Below are 19,749 nucleotides of genomic sequence, written 5' to 3'. Positions count from 1 at the left end.
AGGAACCCACATGAACATCACAGTGGCTCCCTCAACAGCAAGCAAATATAAGCTTTCCTGGACCAGCTGCACTAAGGAATGGACTGTGTACAGCACACAAAGGCTCAGAAGGGCACTGAGAGAATCGGAGCATATGACACAATCAAAAAGCCTGTGTCGCTGGATGTTTCACTTACATAAGTACTGGACACAGATATCAGGGTTGAGTTTGTCCCTATTCTTTGAAAATGTTGAATTTCTGGCTTCTGTCCATCTAGATGTCATAGAAGATGATGATATGCTTTTCTTCTTTGAACGGGCTGGGAAGTTCTTGGTGTTACAGCCACTGGAGCTGTGTATTCTACAACATTTGACTGAGTAAGTGATACTGAAGAGTCTGAACTTGTTGGTGCCACAACTTCTTTTGTTTCCACTGACTTGACAAACTGTCCCACAGGAATTTGTAATTTGCTTGACTTTGCTACAAAAAATGTCACTTTGAGCCTCATTGATCTTGGGGATCTTCTAGAAGCACTACATGTGTCTGGCCTTTAGAGTATAGGCCTACAGTTGCCCCCAACTGATCTTACCTCATTCCCCATTACTGCCCTCTTGACTCACTGTGGTTAATTACAGGTACTGCTGTTGCTTGTTTCTGCGGTACCATTTGGCCAGTTTCATCTAAATGCTTCCATCAGACTGATATTGCAGGCTTTTGGTTGGTTCTTTCAAGAGATGACTGCAAGTAAAGTTCTGGCCATTTCTTCTTTTTCTTTAACATTTAGATGCAGTCCATGAGAAGTATACCAGTCTGTTCTCAGGGTCTCTTATAAACTAAGTGTTTTGGAAAGATTTAATTATTTTGGCTATTTTCCTATTTGTTTATCTGGTTTCATTATTCACATGAGACTGACAAACCACACTTTGGATTCCAGAAGAGTTGCTCTACTGAGCATGTTCACTCACCAAATTTTACAAGTATTAAATAACAAAATTGCACTGGTTGGTATTTTCTGTGACCTGTCTAAGGCAACTGTCTGTGTGAATCCCAGTAGTGTCCTAGTTTTATGGAATCAATGTCATAGACAACCAATGTGTAATGTCATATCTATAAAGGGGGGGGGGGGGGGGAGGGAGGTTGCAGAATGCTGTAATCAGTAATTCAACCAATGTAGTTCAAAGACATTATTCTGACTGGGGAGAAATCACATATGATTCCCCCATGACTCAATCTCAGGTCCACTATTGTTCCACATATTGTGTATGTAATCAATCTTCTGTTTAAGATACCATGAGAAGAATTACTTCTTTTTGCAGATGACACTATATTGTAATCAATCCAAGCATACATACAGAAATAGAAGAAATGGTAAACAGTGTTCTTAAAAGAATCATTGGCTGGTTTTCTGCAGATGGTCTCATCCTAAATTTTAAAAAGACCCAACATATTCAGTTCTGTACATTTAGGGGTACTACAACAATGAGAAGAGTAACAAATGGCGAGGAAATAATAAATAGGGTGGTAATTTCAAAATTGACAGGTATTCCTATTTATGGGAATTTAAACTGGAAAAAGCACAGTTTTGGAACTCCTAAAACAACTTAGTTCAGCCACATCTGCTCTTAGAATCATTGCAAATCTTGAGTAGAGGCAAATAAGTAAGTTGACATATTTGGAATATTTTCATTCAATAATCTCATGTGGAACAATGTTCTGGAGTAACTCATCTTTAAAAATTTGTAGAAAGTCTTCATTGCTCAAAAACATGCTGTAAGAGTAATACGTGGTACTCGCCAATGATCACCTTGAAGATATCTGTTTAGGGAGTTGGGCATTCCGACTACTGTTCCACAGTATATTTATTTCCTCATGAAGTTTGTTGTAAATAATCCGCTGCTATTTAAAAGGATCTGTGATGTACATAATTGCAATACCAGAAGGAAAAATGACATTCATTGCTCCACAATCAGGTAGTCTTTAGAACAAAACATGGTGCACTGTGCTCCAACTAAAATTTTTGATAACCCATCTGGTGATATAAAATGTCTGACAGACAGCAAAGTAAAATTTGAAAACGTAATGAAAAAGTTTTTCCTTGATAATTCCTTCCATTGTGCAGAATAATTTCTATTATTGTAATGTGTAAAAGGCAGTGGGCAGGAATTACTGACCCACAACTGTATATTAAATAAAACATCTTATAAATGTTCAGCACCTAACCATATTTACAAACTAATTCATGATGTGAATGTAAAATGACTTGTTCCACATCAATAACAATTTATCATGTAAAACGATCCATCGAACACGAAACTAACTAGTTAACTAACTGTGCTGGGAGCGATCTGTTGATTTAATGCAAAGAAATTTCTTCTTAAGCCTAGATCACTAAATATTATTTATTTCATGATCAGCTCCTATTGTGAGGTTGTCAGTTCACAATGTTACATTGTACACCTGTGCCACTTCACTTCAGTGAACATATTTCGTGCTCTGTGTATTTTATATTTCATCTTGTTATTATTATTGACAAACCAGTGTGCTTATGCTGTATTAGTTCCTGGTTCATGACTGACTTGTATGCACTTTAAATTTATGAAGATCAGATGATGACAGCAAGCTCCTGTCAAGACTCCTCACCTTTAAATAAATAATATGTAGTGATCTTGGCTTCAGAAGAAATTTCTTTCCATTAAATAGAAATTCTTGTACAGGTTAGAAGGAGCTGTCAAAGAGAAACTTTTTTCATTTTGTTTTCAAATTTTACTGTGCTGCCTGCCAGAAATTTTTATATTACTGCGTAAGTTATCAAAAATTTTAGTTGTAGCATTGTGCACCCCTTTTGTGTTAAAGGCAATCATAATGCAAAGTAACAAATGTAATTTTTCCTTCTGGTATTGTAATTATGTACATCATTGTTCCTTTTGAACTGCAGCAGATCATATACAACAAACTTCATGAGGGAATAAATATACTGGGAAGCAGTAGTCAGAATACTTAACTCCTTAAACAGATGTCTACAAGATGATCATGGATGAGCACCACATACTATTCTTACAGCATATTTCTGAGCAAAGATGACTTTCTTTCTTAAAGATGAGTTACCTCAGAGAAATATTCCATATGACGCTGTTGAATGAAGATATGCCAAATATGTCAACATACTGATTTGTCTGTCCACAAGATTTGCAATGATTCTAAGTGCAAATGTGGCTGAACAAAGTTGTTTTAGGAATTCCAAAATGTGCATTTTACAGTTTAAATTCCCATCACCATGAACACTGAAGAATTTTGAAGTTTACACACTATTTACTATTTCTTTGCCATGTGTTACACTCACAATTGCTGCAGAAGAAAAACGGAGGGTGAGACCATTCACAGAAAACTAGACAACGATACTTTTAAGAACGTTGTTTACCATTTCTTCTGGTTCTGTAAGTATGCTTGATTGATCAGAATACCAGTGTCAGCTGCAAAAGAACTAATTCCGCTTGTATATTAGACAGAAGATTGTTTACATATACAGTAAAAGGAACAATAGAGGACCTAAGATTGAGCCTTGGGGAACCCATATGTGATTTCTTCCCAGCCAGAATAATGGTCCTGGATTACACTGGTTGAATCACTAAGTACAACTTTCTACATTCTTTTGGTTAGATATGACATTATCCATTGGCTGGCTGTACCAACAATACCATAAAACTTTAATTTATCTAGGAGTTCACTGTGATTCACATAATTAAATGCCTTAGATCAGGGTTCAAAATTTATGGTCGCCAGCTGGCCATTGGTGACTGAAAATTGGCAGCTTGTGACCCACACTTACATGTAAATTTTATTTATTTTCTAAACACAATATGGGTAGATTCAGAATTTCACAGACAATGTAAACTTGTGCACAACTCACATACTATAGCATTGTATGAGGGCAAGCCCAAAAGTAAGGTCTCCTATAATGTATTTTATTTTTTATACGTACAGAAATCTGTTTGTGTGGCAGTTGGTCACACTGTTATGAAGAGTGCTTCATATGCTGTGTGTAAACATGCGCATACCGTGCTGAAGTGCTCAGTCTTGGCTTGGCAGCCGTTGAGAATGGAGCTCTCGTTGGATGTTACTGCCAAGTGCGAATTGCACGCAGTTATTTGGTTTTTGAATGCAAAGGGCACTGCACCGATTGAAATCCATCGCCAATTGACGGAAGCGTATGGTGAGTCGTGCATGTTCGTAAGTGGTGTAGAGAGTTTGCAGCTGGTCGGACCGAAATTCATGATGATCAAAGGAGCGAAAGACTGTCAATTTCTTAGGAGACAGTGTTGAAGATTGAGCAAAGAAAGCATGAAGATCGGCGGATCACTCAGGACGATCTCTGCATGTTAGTTCCTGAGGTTTCCTGAAGCACTGCTCACAGAATTTTAATGGAAACATTGAACTACTGGAAGGTGTGCGCAAAATGGGTGCCATGCATGCTGACTGAGGACCACATGCGGCAACGAGTTGATGCTTCCTGTACATTTCTTCAACGCCTTGCAGCTGAAAAGGACAACTTTCTGGACACAATTGTCATGGGTGACGAAACATGGGCATACCACTTTACATCTGAGATCAAGCAACAATCATACTAATTCATAGCTTTCTGAACAGCATGGCAGCAAGCTGGTATGACATGGGCATACAAAAACTGCCACAGCGTTTACAAAAATGCATTGACAAAATGGTGATTATGTTGAAAAATAGCTAAATGTTCAAGCTGTAAACTGATGTAAACCATTGTAGAAATAAACAGGTCTATGTACTTATAAAAAAATAGGAGACCTTACTTTTGGGATTACCCTCATATATACGTCATGCCATGTGTTGGCAGGAATGAGAAAGTTCTCGTTCATGAATCAAGAGAGCAGCACCACCCATTAAAAAAGATAGTAACAAATGGTGTGGTAGTGCTTTCATGATATAGTGACACCCTCCAATATTCAAGTTTTTTGATTACCTATATTCTATCATAAGTAAACATATTATTTCTAAAAACGCATTATTGTGAGCAAGATAGATACGAAGTCCACGCCTACTACAGTAGGACAAGTTTATATGCCAATTAGCACCGCAGATGACGAAGAGATTGATGAAATGTGTGATGAGATAAAAGAAATTATTCAGATGTGAAGGGAGACGAAAATTTAATAGTCATGGGTGACTGGAACTCGATAGTAGGAAAAGGAAGAGAAGGAAACATAGTAGGTGAATATGGAATGCAAATAATGAATGAAAGAGGAAGCCACCTGGTAGAATTTTGCACAGACCATAACTTAATCATAGCTAACATTTGGTTCAAGAATCATAAAAGAAGGTTGTATACATGGAAAAAGCCTGGAGATACTGGAAGGTCTCAGATAGATTATATAATGGTAAGATAAAGATTCAGGAACCAGATTTTAATTTGAAGACATTTCCAGGGTCAGATGTGGACTCTGACCACAATCTATTGGTTATGAACTGTAGATTAAAACTGAAGAAACTGCAAAAAGTTGGGAATTTTAGAAGATGGGGCCTGGATAAATTGAAAGAACCAGAAGTTGTAGAGAGCTTCAGGGAGAGCATTAGGGAACGATTGACAAGAATGGGGGAAAGAAATACAGTAGAAGAAGAATGGGTAGCTTTGAGAGACGAAATTGTGTAGGTGGCAGACTATCAAACGGGTAAAAAGACGAGAGCTAATGGAAATCCTTGGGTAACAGAAGAGGTATTGAATTTAATTGATGAAGGGAGAAAATATAAAAATGCAGTAAATGAAGCAGGCAAAAAGGAATTTAAAACTTCTCAAAAATGAGATCAACAGGAAGTGCAAAATGGCTAAGTAGGAATGGCTAGAGGACAAATGTAAGGATGTAGAGGCACATATCACTAGGGTAAGATAGATACTGCCTACAGGCAAATTAAAGAGACCTTTGGAGAAAATAGAACCGCTTGCATAAATATCAAGAGCTCAGATGGAAACCCACTTCTAAGCAAAGAAGGGAAAGTAGAAAGATGGAAGGAGTATATAGAGGGTCTATACAAGGGCAATGTTTTTGAGGACAATATTATAGAAATGGAAGAGAATGTAGATAAAGATGAAATAGGAGATATGGTACTGAGTGAAGAGTTTGACAGAGCACTGAAAGACCTAAAACGAAACAAGGCCCCGGGAGTAGACAACATTCCCTTAGAACTACTGACAGCCTTCGGAGAGCGAGGCCTAACAAAACTCTACCATCTAGTGAGCAAGATGTATGAGACAGGGGAAATACCCTCAGACCTCAAGATGAATATAATAATTCCAATCCCAAAGAAAGCAGGTGTTGACACTTGTGAAAATCACCGAACTATCAGTTTAATAAGCCACAGCTGCAAAATACAAACACGAATTCTTTACAGATGAATGGAAAAACTGGCAGAAGATGACTTTGGGGAAGATCAGTTTGGATTCCATAGAAATGTTGGAACACGTGAGCCAATACTGACCCTACAACTTACCTTAGAAAATAGATTAAGGAAAGGCAAACGTACGTTTCTAGCATTTGTAGACTTAGAGACAGCTTTTGACAATGTTTACTGGAATACTCTCTTTCAAATTCTGAAGGTGGCAGGGGTCAAATACAGGGAGGGAAAGGCTATTTACAATTTGTACGCAAACCAGATGGCAGTTATAAGAGTCAAGGGGCACGAAAGGGAAGCAGTGGTTGGGAAGGGAGTGAGACAGGGTTGTAGCCTATCCCTGATGTTATTCAATCTGTATATTGAGCAAGCAGTAAAGGAAACAAAAGAAAAAATTGGAGTACGAATTAAAATCCATGGAGAAGAAATAAAAACTTTGAAGTTCGTCGATGACATTGTATTTCTGTCAGAGATAGCAAAGGACATGGAAGAGCAGCTGAACGGAATGGACAGTGTCTTCAAAGGAGGATATAAGATTATCATCAACAAAAGCAAAATGAGGAGAATGGAATGTAGTTGAATTAAATGGGTGATGCTGCGGGAATTAGATTAGGAAATGAGACACTTAAAGTAGTAAATGAGTTTTACTATTTGGGGAGCAAAATAACTGATGATGGTCAAAGTAGAGAAAATATAAAATGTAGACTGGCAATGGCAGGGAAAGTGTTTCTGAAGAAGAGAATTTGTTAACATCAGGTATAGATTTAAGTGTCTGGAAGTCTTTTCTGAAAGTATTTGTATGGAGTGTAGCCATGTATGGAATTGAAATGTGGACGATAAATAGTTTAGACAAGAAGAGAATAGAAGCTTTCAAAATGTGGTGCTACAGAAGAATGCTGAAGATTAGATGGATAGATTACATAACTAATGAGGAGGTATTGAACAGAATTGGAGAGAAGAGAAATTTGTGGCACAACTTGACTAGAAGAAGGGATTGGTTGGTAGGGCATATTCTGAGGCATCGAGGGATCACCAATTTAGTATTGGAGGGCAGTGTGGAGGGTAAAAATTGTAGAGAGAGACCAAGAGATGAATACACTAAACAGATTCAGAAGGATGTAGGTTGCAGTAGGTACTGGGAAATGAAGAACCTTGCACAGGATAGAGTAGCATGGAGAGCTGCATCAAACCAGTCTCTGAGCTGAAGACCACAACAACAACAACAACAACATCATTTATAATTTTGTGGAAAATTAATTATTACCATTGAAAAGAGGCAATCAAACATATCATAGTTTTTTATGTGTAATAAATCAAATGAAACATGTGCAGCTGGTGACAAAAGTGTGAAGGACAATGTCAATGCTCCCCGTGTGCAGGAAAATAAAATTGTGATTTGTGAGACAGACTCAGCCAGTAGTAATGGTGTTCAGCTTATATCATCTTCCTTCTCTGCTCAAAGGAAAGTTGACTGTCCCAAATCACCATTCCCAACTAAAAGAAAATTTAATAAAGACTAGTTAAGCCATTTTTGAGTGGCTACTATACAACGATACAACAAAGCTTGCATCTTGCAAATTGTTTTAATAAGTGCAAGCTAGTAACATGGACCAAAATGGGTGAAAAAGTTTTCTGCACCTTGTAAAGGAAAGTCCTTTGTTCTGCATACTCAGAATAAAGTGCACTCTGAAAATGTTGCTTGTGTAAAGGTAAAAGAATGACCAACAGAAATATCACTGGCCATATGCATTTAAAAATAATGGACAGTCATATGTTTCCCTGTCTTACAAATTTGTTTAATGTAACATGTAGCATTTTCTTTGGTATAGCTAAACATGAGAAGTCATTAAAAGACTTTGTGCACAGAGTTCCCATCAGCATGCATAACAACATGTAAGGGCAGTGGAAACTATGTGCTCGGTGAAAAAACCTTAGAAAATGCACTTGAAACAACAACAGTGAAAGAAATATGCATGTTACCTCAACACAAACAAAGGAAAATACACTAATACATAAAAAAAAAACTAAGACAAGCTGTAAATTGTGTAGTAGATCTAAAGCAACCAACAAAAACAATTAACAGCTTCATGTAAGAAAGAAAATAAACAAATAAACCCATTGAAGATAGCACAAAAAGGGCTTAAACAAGTCTGGTTAAGACAAAACCAGAAAACTGTCTCTTGCATAAGATGGGATTCCCCTCAAGTCTAAGTGACACTGAGGGAGGAAGTGCCGTGGTTATGACAATGGGCTTGCATTTGGAAGGAATTAGGTTCACTTCCTCTTCTGACGATCCCTGTTTAGATTTATCACATCATCTCTAAATCTCTTATGGTGAATGGTGGGGTGTTTTTTTTGGAAATGAAAAGGCTAATTTTCTTCTCCATTTTTGCCTAATTAAAGACTGTGCTCCACATCTAATGACAGGAAGTTAAACCCTAATTTTCCTTCCTTCCTAGTTATGTGTGAGCTTGGATTACAGAGTACAGAGCTGCACCTAGAATAATGAAACTTCCTGGCAGATTAAAACTGTGTGCTGGACCAAGACATGAACTCGGGACCATTGCCTTTCATGGGCAAGTGCTACACCAACTGAGCTACCCAAGCACGACTCATGATCCGCACTCACAGCTTCAATTCTGCCAGTACCTCATCTCCTACCTTCCAAACTTGACAGAAGCTCTTCTGCGAACCTTGCAGAACTAGCACTCCTGGAAGAAAGGATATTGCAGAGACATGGCTTAGCCACAGCCTGGGGGATGTTTCCAGAATAAGATTTTCACTCTGCAGCAGAGTGTGTGCTGATATGAAACTTCCTGGCAGGTTAAAACTGTGTACCGGACTGAGACTCAAACTTGGGACCTTTGCCTTTCACGGGCAAGTGCTCTACCAACAGTACTGTATCCGTAGCTCACTTCTGCAATGAAACTGTGAATCTCCACATCTGCAGGTGAACAGCAGTTCACTGTATTCTGCTGCAGTCTTAGTAGAACTACATTGTCACATTATGTGGATCCTTTGTTAAGCTGTGAAAATGTGGGATATGATGAACTGTCTAGAAATGTCACACGAGTGAAGAAAGATGCCAGAAATGCTAGTGTCAGGCACACCTCGGACAGCCTAGGGAACCAGCATAGCTAATCATTGCTTTCAATACAGGACACATGACAAGATTAAGATTTCTATTTCTGCTTGCTCTCTTTGGAATTGTCTTATTAATAAAACACTAAATCATTGCACTAAGGTAATCTTAAATAGAGATCTGGGTTTCTTGCATCACAGTCAATAAAGGACTTGCCTTATGAAATCAGTTAGCTTGGGTTCCCACAAGATGCGTAGAGATTATTGGTTTAATAGCTTTAATCTGTCAGGAAGTTTATAATTAGTGTGCTCTTTGCTGCAGAGAAATAATTTGCTCTGGAAATAATACACAACATAAAATCTCGTATTCTTATGTGTATCCTAGATATCTGCTATTCTTTGACAGTTATCAGACAGGTCACACACTGTTTATTTACAGCTGCTTGCTTTATTTGTAACTACTCATTATAAACGGGAAGCAACAGCTTGTTTTATGAATAGCAGCTTTGTTAATTTATAACAGAATAGATGAATACAGCCTGAAGAATTAGTTTATAACAGCTACTTCTCTCTGCTAACGTATGCCTGGACTCATTCCTCTTTACTATAAGTTCTTCATGAGACAAACTATGGTATACAAATAAATAAGCAAATAAAACAATGAATTTGATGATGGAACCAGATCCAGTAGTGAAGCAGATCTTGACCCATCACTGCTAGTTTGCAACAGCATCATTTGTGCAACTGGTGTCATACAGGTGCTGCAAACAACACCAGTGGCAGAGTGGCAGATACATGTCTTGTTACTACAAATGCATCTTATATGTCATGTTACCACAAATGCACCAAAGAAATTACTATTGCTATTTCTGGCAGATATATGTCCTGTTACCAAAATGCATCTTATATGTCCTATTACCACAAATGCAATAGAAATTGCCACTGCTGTTCCCGACATGCACAACCCCAATCTAGTGTCAGAAAGTGGTTGGTGAGCTGTGGCCAGATTTAGAGCAGTTTTGTGAGAAAGGCCGTATGTGGTAAATTGCTGAAGAGATAACCCATTTTCCAAACAAACAAGTTTATGACACAGGTCATGCTCCTCCTACTCAAGCACTGGTCTCTATTTTTTTGAGGTCCAGGCAGTCACAGAGGGATGAGAAGGGGCCGCTAATTGAAGGTAGGTAGAACACAGGCAAGTAGTGTCACAGAGGGGTGTAACACTCCTTCACACCTAACTCTATATAAGTTGTGTGAGCTGTTGTTTTATTTGACTGTGTTACGAATGATTAATTTGGGCAATTGGATCCAAAGTTAATTGTTGTTCTCTTAAACATACCATAATTAGTTTACAATACAGACTGGACTGTAAATCATTTGTGTCAGGTCAAACAAATCTGTAACTACATATTTACCAAGGTAACATTGTGGTCACCAGTCCCCTTCAGACATACTTTTTAATGAGTAAATAAATTTTAAAAATTGAACCCAAAATTTTTATTACTAAGTAACTATTTGCATTAATGAAGAATGAATGCTTTCCTCTTCAGGTTATTTTTGGTTATTTCATTCTAGATGACAGATTACATTAATTGCTGCCATGTCTAGGATATTGTAAATGACAAGCATTGACCATCTCCTGCATGCAAGCTTAGTTGAATATTTATGAGTTATTTGATAAACAATGTCCACATGCATATAGAAGGTAACAGTTTCTGGTTTCTTCTTCACTCACTGTTACTTCGGAATCAAGTGTGCTGAGAACAGTGACATCCTTGTCTGTCTTCCCTTGTACACTGTAAGGGTGGACTCTGTCTCATCAGTCTCTTTCTTGATGACAGGGGAATGTAAGTCAGAATTGTTATTCTTCATGCAATTGGGGATTTCTCAGTGAATCATTTTCACTGTACCCACCAACAACATGTTCTTCTGTTGAAGTTTGTTAGCTGCCTGAAGAAGGTATGTGAAGAAGCTGTCTGATTTCATATTCCTTCCCTACTATAGAAATGGCTTTAAGAAGTGAAGAATGACACATTCCCAAAGGCTGGTTGTCTGGCTGGTGTTCATACTTACTAAGACAAGGGACGGCATTGTAAATGTACTTAGATGTCAGTTTTGCAGCTATCCAAAACTTGAGTTCATATTTGTCAGGTTTGTTTGGTATAAACTGAGAAAACTTGCATGTTGCTTTCCTTGGAAGTAATTGCTCATGAGGACATCGTCTTACTGTAGCACAGACCAGTGGGAAGAAAGATTTGCGTGAAGCTGAGGGCTGTGCTGGTAGTAGCTTAGCTGCTGGCTGGTCTCCCACACTGGACAGCTCTCAGTGGATGAACCAGATGAAGCATGTCCCAAAATGCTCCATCTCTTCTCACAACCATTTCCATGGCTGTTGACCCAACACCTTAGATACCCAACGAAGATGTGATGCAATGTGTGCCGAACGATGTGTGGCACATAGAAAGATGTGTCATGAATGTTGCCTCGGGGGTAGTGGGTGATCTCTCTGAGGAATTAGCTTAACACTGGCATGGGACTCTGCTGGTGTTGACTTAATTTACCACAATTCTCATGGGACCAAAATGGGGAAGACAAATATCAGTTTAATAACTGAGGGATTTATGATACCTCAAATACTTAAACATAAGGTCTGAAACCAATGGAAGCTGTTTCTGCAACTGGATTCGGTAACAGACCAGTCCAAGAAGTGGAATACAACAATGACAAGTTGGACCAGTTCAAGGTCAAACCCTTATCTGGGGCTCAGATGAGGAAATTTCTTTGAGAACAAAAAGAAAAGTAAAGAATGGCTTCCTAGAAACAAATGGAGGGAATTAAAAGGCATTGAACCTAAGATTCCCAAAAATTGATGTTTCAGAGTGAAGGGGTAAACAGGTCCCTTATACTTACAAGAAAGGGAACAAGAGAATAAATGAAGAGCCAATTACACTTCGAAGGATAACCAGACCCAGAAAAAGCCAAACCAGACATACAGTGTTCTGTTTTTAGAATGGGAGTTATCCAACAAGGATATCCACTTGTCAACATCACATCACAGCAGGAGGAGATAGTTAAGATAGCTCTCTTTATAAAGACTGAGGAAGACAGAAATGTAGGTTCCAAATTCAGGAGAGTCTGTCTGGACAAAGTTCCTCTAATCTTTATCTGTGAGAGGATGACAACAATAGATTGGTTTAAGGACATGGCACCAAAGATATCCATGGAAAGAGATGAAGCTGCTACTTTAGACAGCATTGGAACCCTCAAGAACATGAAGATATCAGTTTGTGTACTGAAACTTCTTAAGGATGTTCCTCCAAAGATCCTATTTGAGAAAGTGTGGATTCAGAACCAGAAAGTCTCAACAGGTGACTGGAGAGTAATCAACCAGAAAGCTGCATCTGATAGTGGAACCCTTGGGGCAAAAGTCGGTGAGGAATCTGATAGAAGGCAATGCTAGAGCAGGACCTAAAACTGTATTTAGGGTGCTAGCATGTTACTGTCAAGGCAATTAAGGACTTCAGAAGCGACAATGGTAGCTGGAACACAGTTAGAGGGCAATTGCCAACTTTAGTTACTGTCTGGGAAGACCAGAGAGGGACATGGTCCCGATCCAGAAACCCTCTCTGGTGTTCCCAGATTTTCTTCTACATTCAATAATGTCATGTCATCTACATATAGTATATTTGATCCTTCTACTGACCTGAATATTATTTAGAAATAGGCTGAACAGAAGTGGGCCAAGTGTGAGACCCTTGAGGTACACCATACCAAATATCCCCAATTTCAGAACTGCATCCAGATTCTGTAGCAGAACTGCATCCAGATTCTGTAGTCATACACTGCTTTCTGTTATTGACATATGATTTTATCCATTGCAGTGCATGACCACACATGACATATCTTTTAAGATTTTCAATTAGTGCTGCATGCATGATTGTGTCAAAAGCTTTAGACAAATCTAGAAGCACTGCAAAAAACACACTCATAGCACTTTCCAGTGACAGTACAAGTAACAGCACTGGAAGCACCTGTCTCTTCAAAATAATATGGCCCTATGATAAATGATGATGTAAATCTGCACCACACAGTGACCTTTTCAGTACGAAGTGGTACTGGTTGACTTTTTTGTGGATTTTCTGTTGCCCATATTTGACAATTCTGTGTATTGACATATCCTGTCAGATGAAAATGGGCTTCATCTCTCCAGAAAATCTTCCGCGGCTAATCATTGGCCACTTCTATGCGAGCAAGAAATTCTAAAGCAAAGGTCTCTCTTGCTGACATGTCAACAGGAAGCAACTTTTACACATGGGTAATTTTGAATGAATGCCAAAGAAGAAAGTTTGGTAGGATTTTGTGCACCGTGCTCACAGGTATGTCCAATGTTTGGGCAATTCTCCGTGCACTACACGTTTGCACTCCACCACTCGTCTGCTCCTGCGTTGCTGTGGCCACTGCTTCCACTGTCGTCGAATCAATTCGTTTTCTCCCTCTACCAGGTTGCACACCAAAAGAACCCGTCTTTTTGAATTTATGCGGACCAGCGCCTTTTTTCAGACCCTTCAGTGTCCGAAATTTCTGCAGAAGGATGTGTGCACAGTCACCATTCTTGTAATACAGCTTTACAAGCAGAGTGCGATCCTGCATTGAGACAGTCATGGCGAACGCCGCAGACACAAAAGGAGGAAAAGCCGTGTACCCAGCGTGTTTATACAAACTTCAATGGTTCGTGCGCATGACAGGTTTTTCCATTTACGTATTCTGACACATACAGCACCATCTACTGATCAATTTTCACACTATTTTTCTTCTTCTGCCATATGTTTTCCCCCTTCTCCGATAATATCCTGTTGCAAATTGACATCATTCTGACCAGTGGTGATGTTTCTACAGTGTTTTCGAAAGTTAAACTTTAATTATAATCACCCTGATACATTTACAGTATCCAGTGTCTTGAAGATTACCAACTTTCTTCTTTTACATGGCAAGACCTTATGTTTTGATCTACAGAAATAATCATAAGACATAATACATCTGGTCATTTTTCGTTCAGGGATACTTCTAGTTTTTTGTTGCCTAGGTATTGAATGTTTGCACAAGACTTTTAATAGCATTTTCTTTTTGATGACTCCTGAGTTGTTGAAAATCTGTTCTAGTTGGAGGTCATCACATTGTATTTGTTATTATGTATTTTACCCTCTCCTGTTTCCTTGACTGTGGCTTAAAAAATCTTTTGGTAACTGCTTGTATTCTCTGCAAAGTCCATGTTGGTTTCCTTTCTTTTTGTGCACTTTTTAAGTTGCTGATGTTCCTTTTTTGTACCGGGGCTTTGGTGTATTTCATATTCTTTTTGTGGTGTTATGTGTGATGGTTCATTTATTACATTTAATCTAGCTACAGATGGTTCTTGTGTTAACACATTGTGATCTTGCTATTTTTTACAGTGTGATGGTTATGACATCTTCCTGGTTTTTTGATTTTGTAAGAGATTTTCTTCTGTCACTATTGTTATTTTGCATTACTGTGGCCTGCATTTTGGTTGTGATAGCATACTGCAATTCGCTGGATAGCATCTTTCTTTTATATCCAGTCCTTGCCATGTGAAATTACATCATCTATGGTGATGTGGTTGTATTGTTCAGCTGGTTTTACACTATGCTTGTTCAGTTGATATATAACATATTTGCCTACACTCTGTCCTGCTGGTATGGAATTGTACATAGTATCCCCTTATGTGTATTGAGTTTCTGATTACATTATTTCCAATGTTTCTGAATGTACGCGTCTTCTACCAATTTCTACTGCCATTTGCTCCAGCAAATACTACTAGTGCATCTTCTTTTCCCACGTATTTGTTTTTGTTATGACTATCTCTCATAACTTCATTAAATAGCGCACTTGTCTTGACAGAAGACGTTAGAGGGAGCGTGCCTTGCAGTAACTCATTTAAAATACATATGCATACTTTTTTGCATTTTAGTCAATTAACATGAGAACGGTGGTTTCTTGCACTTCTGCATTACAGTGATTCCTGGTGTTATTCCCTGTTAATTCCATTCGTGTTTGTACTGTAATACGTTTACTGGTGCATCTAATGTATCATATCTATCGGAACATTTAGCAGTGTCACTGTTGTGTGTTTTCTAATCTTGCAAATGTGGCCCACTGTTTTGGATACTAAGACGAATCGATGCACACTCTTAAGTGACCACATGTATCTTAAGTTTGAGGTTGAAATGGGTGCTAAATCTAGTAGATGTAGTGGAAATTTTAGATGAAACGATGTTTGCCAGCATTACCTTATACTTGTAAAACTGTCCAGCCAACATGGACTGCACAAACAGAAATGTACATCGATGCAACAATTATCTGTAATTGCAAAGGAAACATGTAAGAAGGCTGTTCCACCTAGAAGCGCATATATACGTATTGCCAATACTGGAAATATTGACCAGCAGCCTACCGACCGATTGCCCCAAAAATGTTCTCAATACTGTCAAATGTCAATACACAATGAGCGTGGAAGTCGAGTGACAGTTTTCGCCTTTCAGATGTTAAAATAGCTTCAAGAGCTGGCCACACAGCGTTAGTAGGCGCTATGTGCTATTTATATTTTCAATTCGTCTTTGTGCATACCGTACGAAATTTGAGATTCAATTTTTCCAAGTGTATTTTAATGCACTTCATTTAAAAGACAGTTGCAATAGTATCTACCATTTTAGGGACAGTCAAGGGAGGATTCACCGTGGCATTGCTTTCTTCATTAATTTGAAAACACCTTCAACATAGAAAAGTACGTTACATATAAGCAACGAAATGTTCGTCAGCTTCACGAAATAATCACAAAAATTAAAAAAAAAGTTTCATATAAATTATCTTCTTACATAACTGCAAATTGTGTTTGCCGATATTAGAGCACTACCTGCCTCTAGAAATCTCAGTTACTCCTAATTTCTCGTCGAGTAAGATTGCCTCTCTCATCTACTTTAAGTTGTAGCAAAATTAATAATTTTTCGTACGATGCAGAGCTCATCCGAAAATGTTTCAGTTGTATGGTTCAGGTTACAGTCAATGAATTAACATGTGAAAAGTCGTACTTTGTTTCAGTCTTTTCCATTGTTTCTTACCACTTGTAGGTAATACAGTCGTGGCACACACTCTTCCTTTGAGCGTTCAGTACCATGCGGTAACAATGTAGGCTAAAATCATTTTGCCAGCTGACAATAATTTGATAGTGTGAGGGTGGGTTAAAGGGAATGAAGGTTTGGTAAACTAATATTGTCAATAGACAGTGAAAACGTGCAGGCCCCTTTAGCTGCTTATACAAATTATTTGATTACTTTGATTCAAAGAACCTGGGAGCTACTAGCTGCCAGGTCCTTGCAAACAAGTAATTTGTCAAACTTCACTAGTTTGTCAAATTATTTAACACTGTACCTTTGGCGTGTTTGAGAAGAACTTTGATTGACGACCGAGTTGAGAAGACGTTGAACGTTGTTTGTACTGATGTTTCGTCGCACATTTTTCACGCGAAAAATTATGTATGTATAAAAGCAAAAAAGGGCACTGGCAATCCTAAAAATTCTGGATGTGTCGCGTCTTTCCCCACCATGTATTGCACACGAAAACATTCAGAATAAAATAAATGCTCTATGCACAATAAACAAGCACGAATGCAATAAAATAAAAAACCAAAAAACGAGACTTTTCACTTGTTCTAAGGACTATGCATACGTTATCACTTTGTGGTTTGATTAACTTTCATTTGATTTTCATGGTTTATATTTATCTCTCAGTTTCAACCATTCTTGCACCATCAGCTTTATTCTTTCAAGATAATGCTAAAGTCAATACGAGAAACGCTATGTCTGCATGTAGCTATCCCCAGTAGCGTCAAAATACTTTGTGACAGCTGATTCGGAAGTGAGGTTAAATTTGACAAACTTTGTTGGTATATCTATGCACGTTTTACAAATCCGTGTATACGAAACAGCGAGTTTGACAGACAAGTTCAATCGTTTTCAGAGGCCTCAGTAGAAAATATTATAAAAAATGTCATCTTCTGTGATAGTAATCTACTTATAAACAAATCAACTACGATATGAGAGTTCGAATTTTCTAAATCGGTAATATTGCTGTCTTGCAGTCAAATGGTTCCCCAGGGAGTAGAACGTAACTAAAGGCGTCTATCACATGGAAAAAGACTTGCGTACCTTACAGTTTGATAAATATGACAACAGTTTCTCTCATGGCCCATCTCACTTGTCAGTGCCATGGTAAACGAAATGCTTACAATACCAATTATACGCAATTGTTACTGTTAATTCTGTAAACATTTTCGAACAATAAAATTATGTCGAAGTTAAATGCAAATAAATATATAAATTAGTTACCTGATTTTCGATTGCACCAATTGCGGCTTCCTCTTCTAGCTGGTTATCTAAAAATGAAAGTTCAGTAAAGTACCACAACTTGGGGACATATATTTCTCCCGGAGAAGACGCATATTGCTTCGATTTTCTTATTTTATTGCTCTCCCGGTTGTATGTTGTGCGTAAGATATTTATTTTCCTTTTAACATCCTCCCGGGTAATATAAGGCTGAGAAAGACGCAACACTTCTGCTATTTTGTTGATTGCCAGGGCTCTTTTCTTTTTATCCCGATATCCTTCTGATCCTATTTTCCACAATTCTGGAAACTCACGATACAGAGAGATAAATTGCAGCAAAAAGTCTTTTTCGGTAATCAAGCGCGACGGAACGTCAACACAAACAACTTCAGACATCTTCGAAGACCGGCAAGCAACTGGCTGTTGTTTGACAAACGCGTGCGTAAATAGTCTGTTTGACAAATCCAAAGACGTATAAGTGTGAGGCGACTTTGTCCTGTAGTGTATTATAACCACAGTCTTATTAGACTGTGTTATAACCCAAGCCACGAACCAAGGCAAAGTTATAAGGCAATGTAAGTCAGCTTATTATTTAGTAATTCTATGGCTTAGGCCGGTATTACACTATCAAATTTCTTTGTCCAATATCTTTGTCAAAGATATTTGATAGTGTAATAGGGACTTTGTCAAATGTCGTCCAATATTTGATCAAATCTAGGGCCTCGCTGTATATTTGATCAAAGAAACCGCTTGTCTTCTGTTCACTGCAATGTGACATGTTACCACATGGAGCGCTAGCATCGCTGCAGCGTACTGTCACAGTCTAACATAAGACTGTGGTACTGTCGTCTGTAGTGTTTTTATAACCATTGCCGGTAAATACAATTGGTGTGTGCCGACAACTACAAAATTAATAAAGATGTCTGAAGCTGATGAGGCGCTTTACAACGTGAGGCACCCTGAATACAAAAATAGATTAAGAAGATTGTAGACCTAACCTGATCTAACCTAACATAACACTCTTCTGTAGCAAGGAATGGGAGTGTTATAGTGAGCCTGTCTTCTGAAGATGTAGCAGTTCTTAAGTGAATATTGTGCCTTGTGATATGAGGATACACTTCATTGAGCACATACAGAAATGTATGCTCATCCATTCTTAAGTAATTGATGTACGACGTGACGTCTTCCACTGTAAGCTCACGTAACAAGTTTTGTTGAATGCTTTTATCGTGTCGTCGTAAAACCCACGGCTTCACCCAGATTAGATTAGTTTTTCGTTCCATAGATCCGTGCTGAGGAGAGCCTCGTGGATGTGGAACATGTCGATTTTTTTTAAGCTGAAATAACAATACTAATAGTATGAATAAATACATCATTTGTTTCTATTAAACATTTCGCCAATGGAGTAGAAGGAGTTGGCCAGCAGTAAGTCTTTCAGGCTCCTTTTAAACTGATCTTTATTTCTAACTAAATTTTTTATGTTTCCTGGCAAATTATTGAAGATGAGTGTTCCTGAGTAGTGGACCCCTTTTTGAACTAAAGTAAGTTGGTTGGTTTGTGGGATTAAAGGGACCAGACTGCGATGGTCATCGGTCCCTTTTTCCAAATACTAAAAACACCCACAGAGAATAAAAACGAGTAACAGAATAGATCACAGACGCTTTTAAGTCCTTGTGCAGATCATTTTTGTTCCTGGTATTGTATGTATGAACTGAATTGTTTGTTGGAAAAAGAGATATATTATTTACGACAAATTTCATTAAGAAGTAAATATACTGAGAGGCAGTAGTTAGTATACCCAGTTCTTTGAAGAGGTTTCTGCAGGAGGTCAGTGAATTTACTCCACAAATAATACGTATTACACGCTTTTGGACCTTGAAA

At 38.2% G+C, this 19,749-nt stretch overlaps 1 protein-coding gene across 1 annotated transcript in view; it reads right to left on the bottom strand.

Annotated features, from left to right (window-relative positions):
• Positions 1–18,294, bottom strand: part of LOC126092072 (uncharacterized) — a 145,233-nt gene extending 126,939 nt beyond the window's left edge. Inside the window, exon 1 of the mRNA XM_049907492.1 lies at positions 17,872–18,294. Within this exon, the coding sequence (XP_049763449.1) occupies positions 17,872–18,264 (393 nt within the window). The 5' untranslated portion in view covers positions 18,265–18,294. The remainder of the gene's footprint in view (positions 1–17,871) is intronic.
• Positions 18,295–19,749: the final 1,455 nt, after the last annotated feature.

The sequence above is a fragment of the Schistocerca cancellata genome, chromosome 7 (assembly GCF_023864275.1).
Source record: "Schistocerca cancellata isolate TAMUIC-IGC-003103 chromosome 7, iqSchCanc2.1, whole genome shotgun sequence".
Taxonomy (NCBI): Eukaryota; Metazoa; Arthropoda; class Insecta; order Orthoptera; family Acrididae; genus Schistocerca; species Schistocerca cancellata.
Note: the sequence above shows the minus strand (reverse complement) of the source record. Positions and strands in the feature narration are given on the sequence as shown.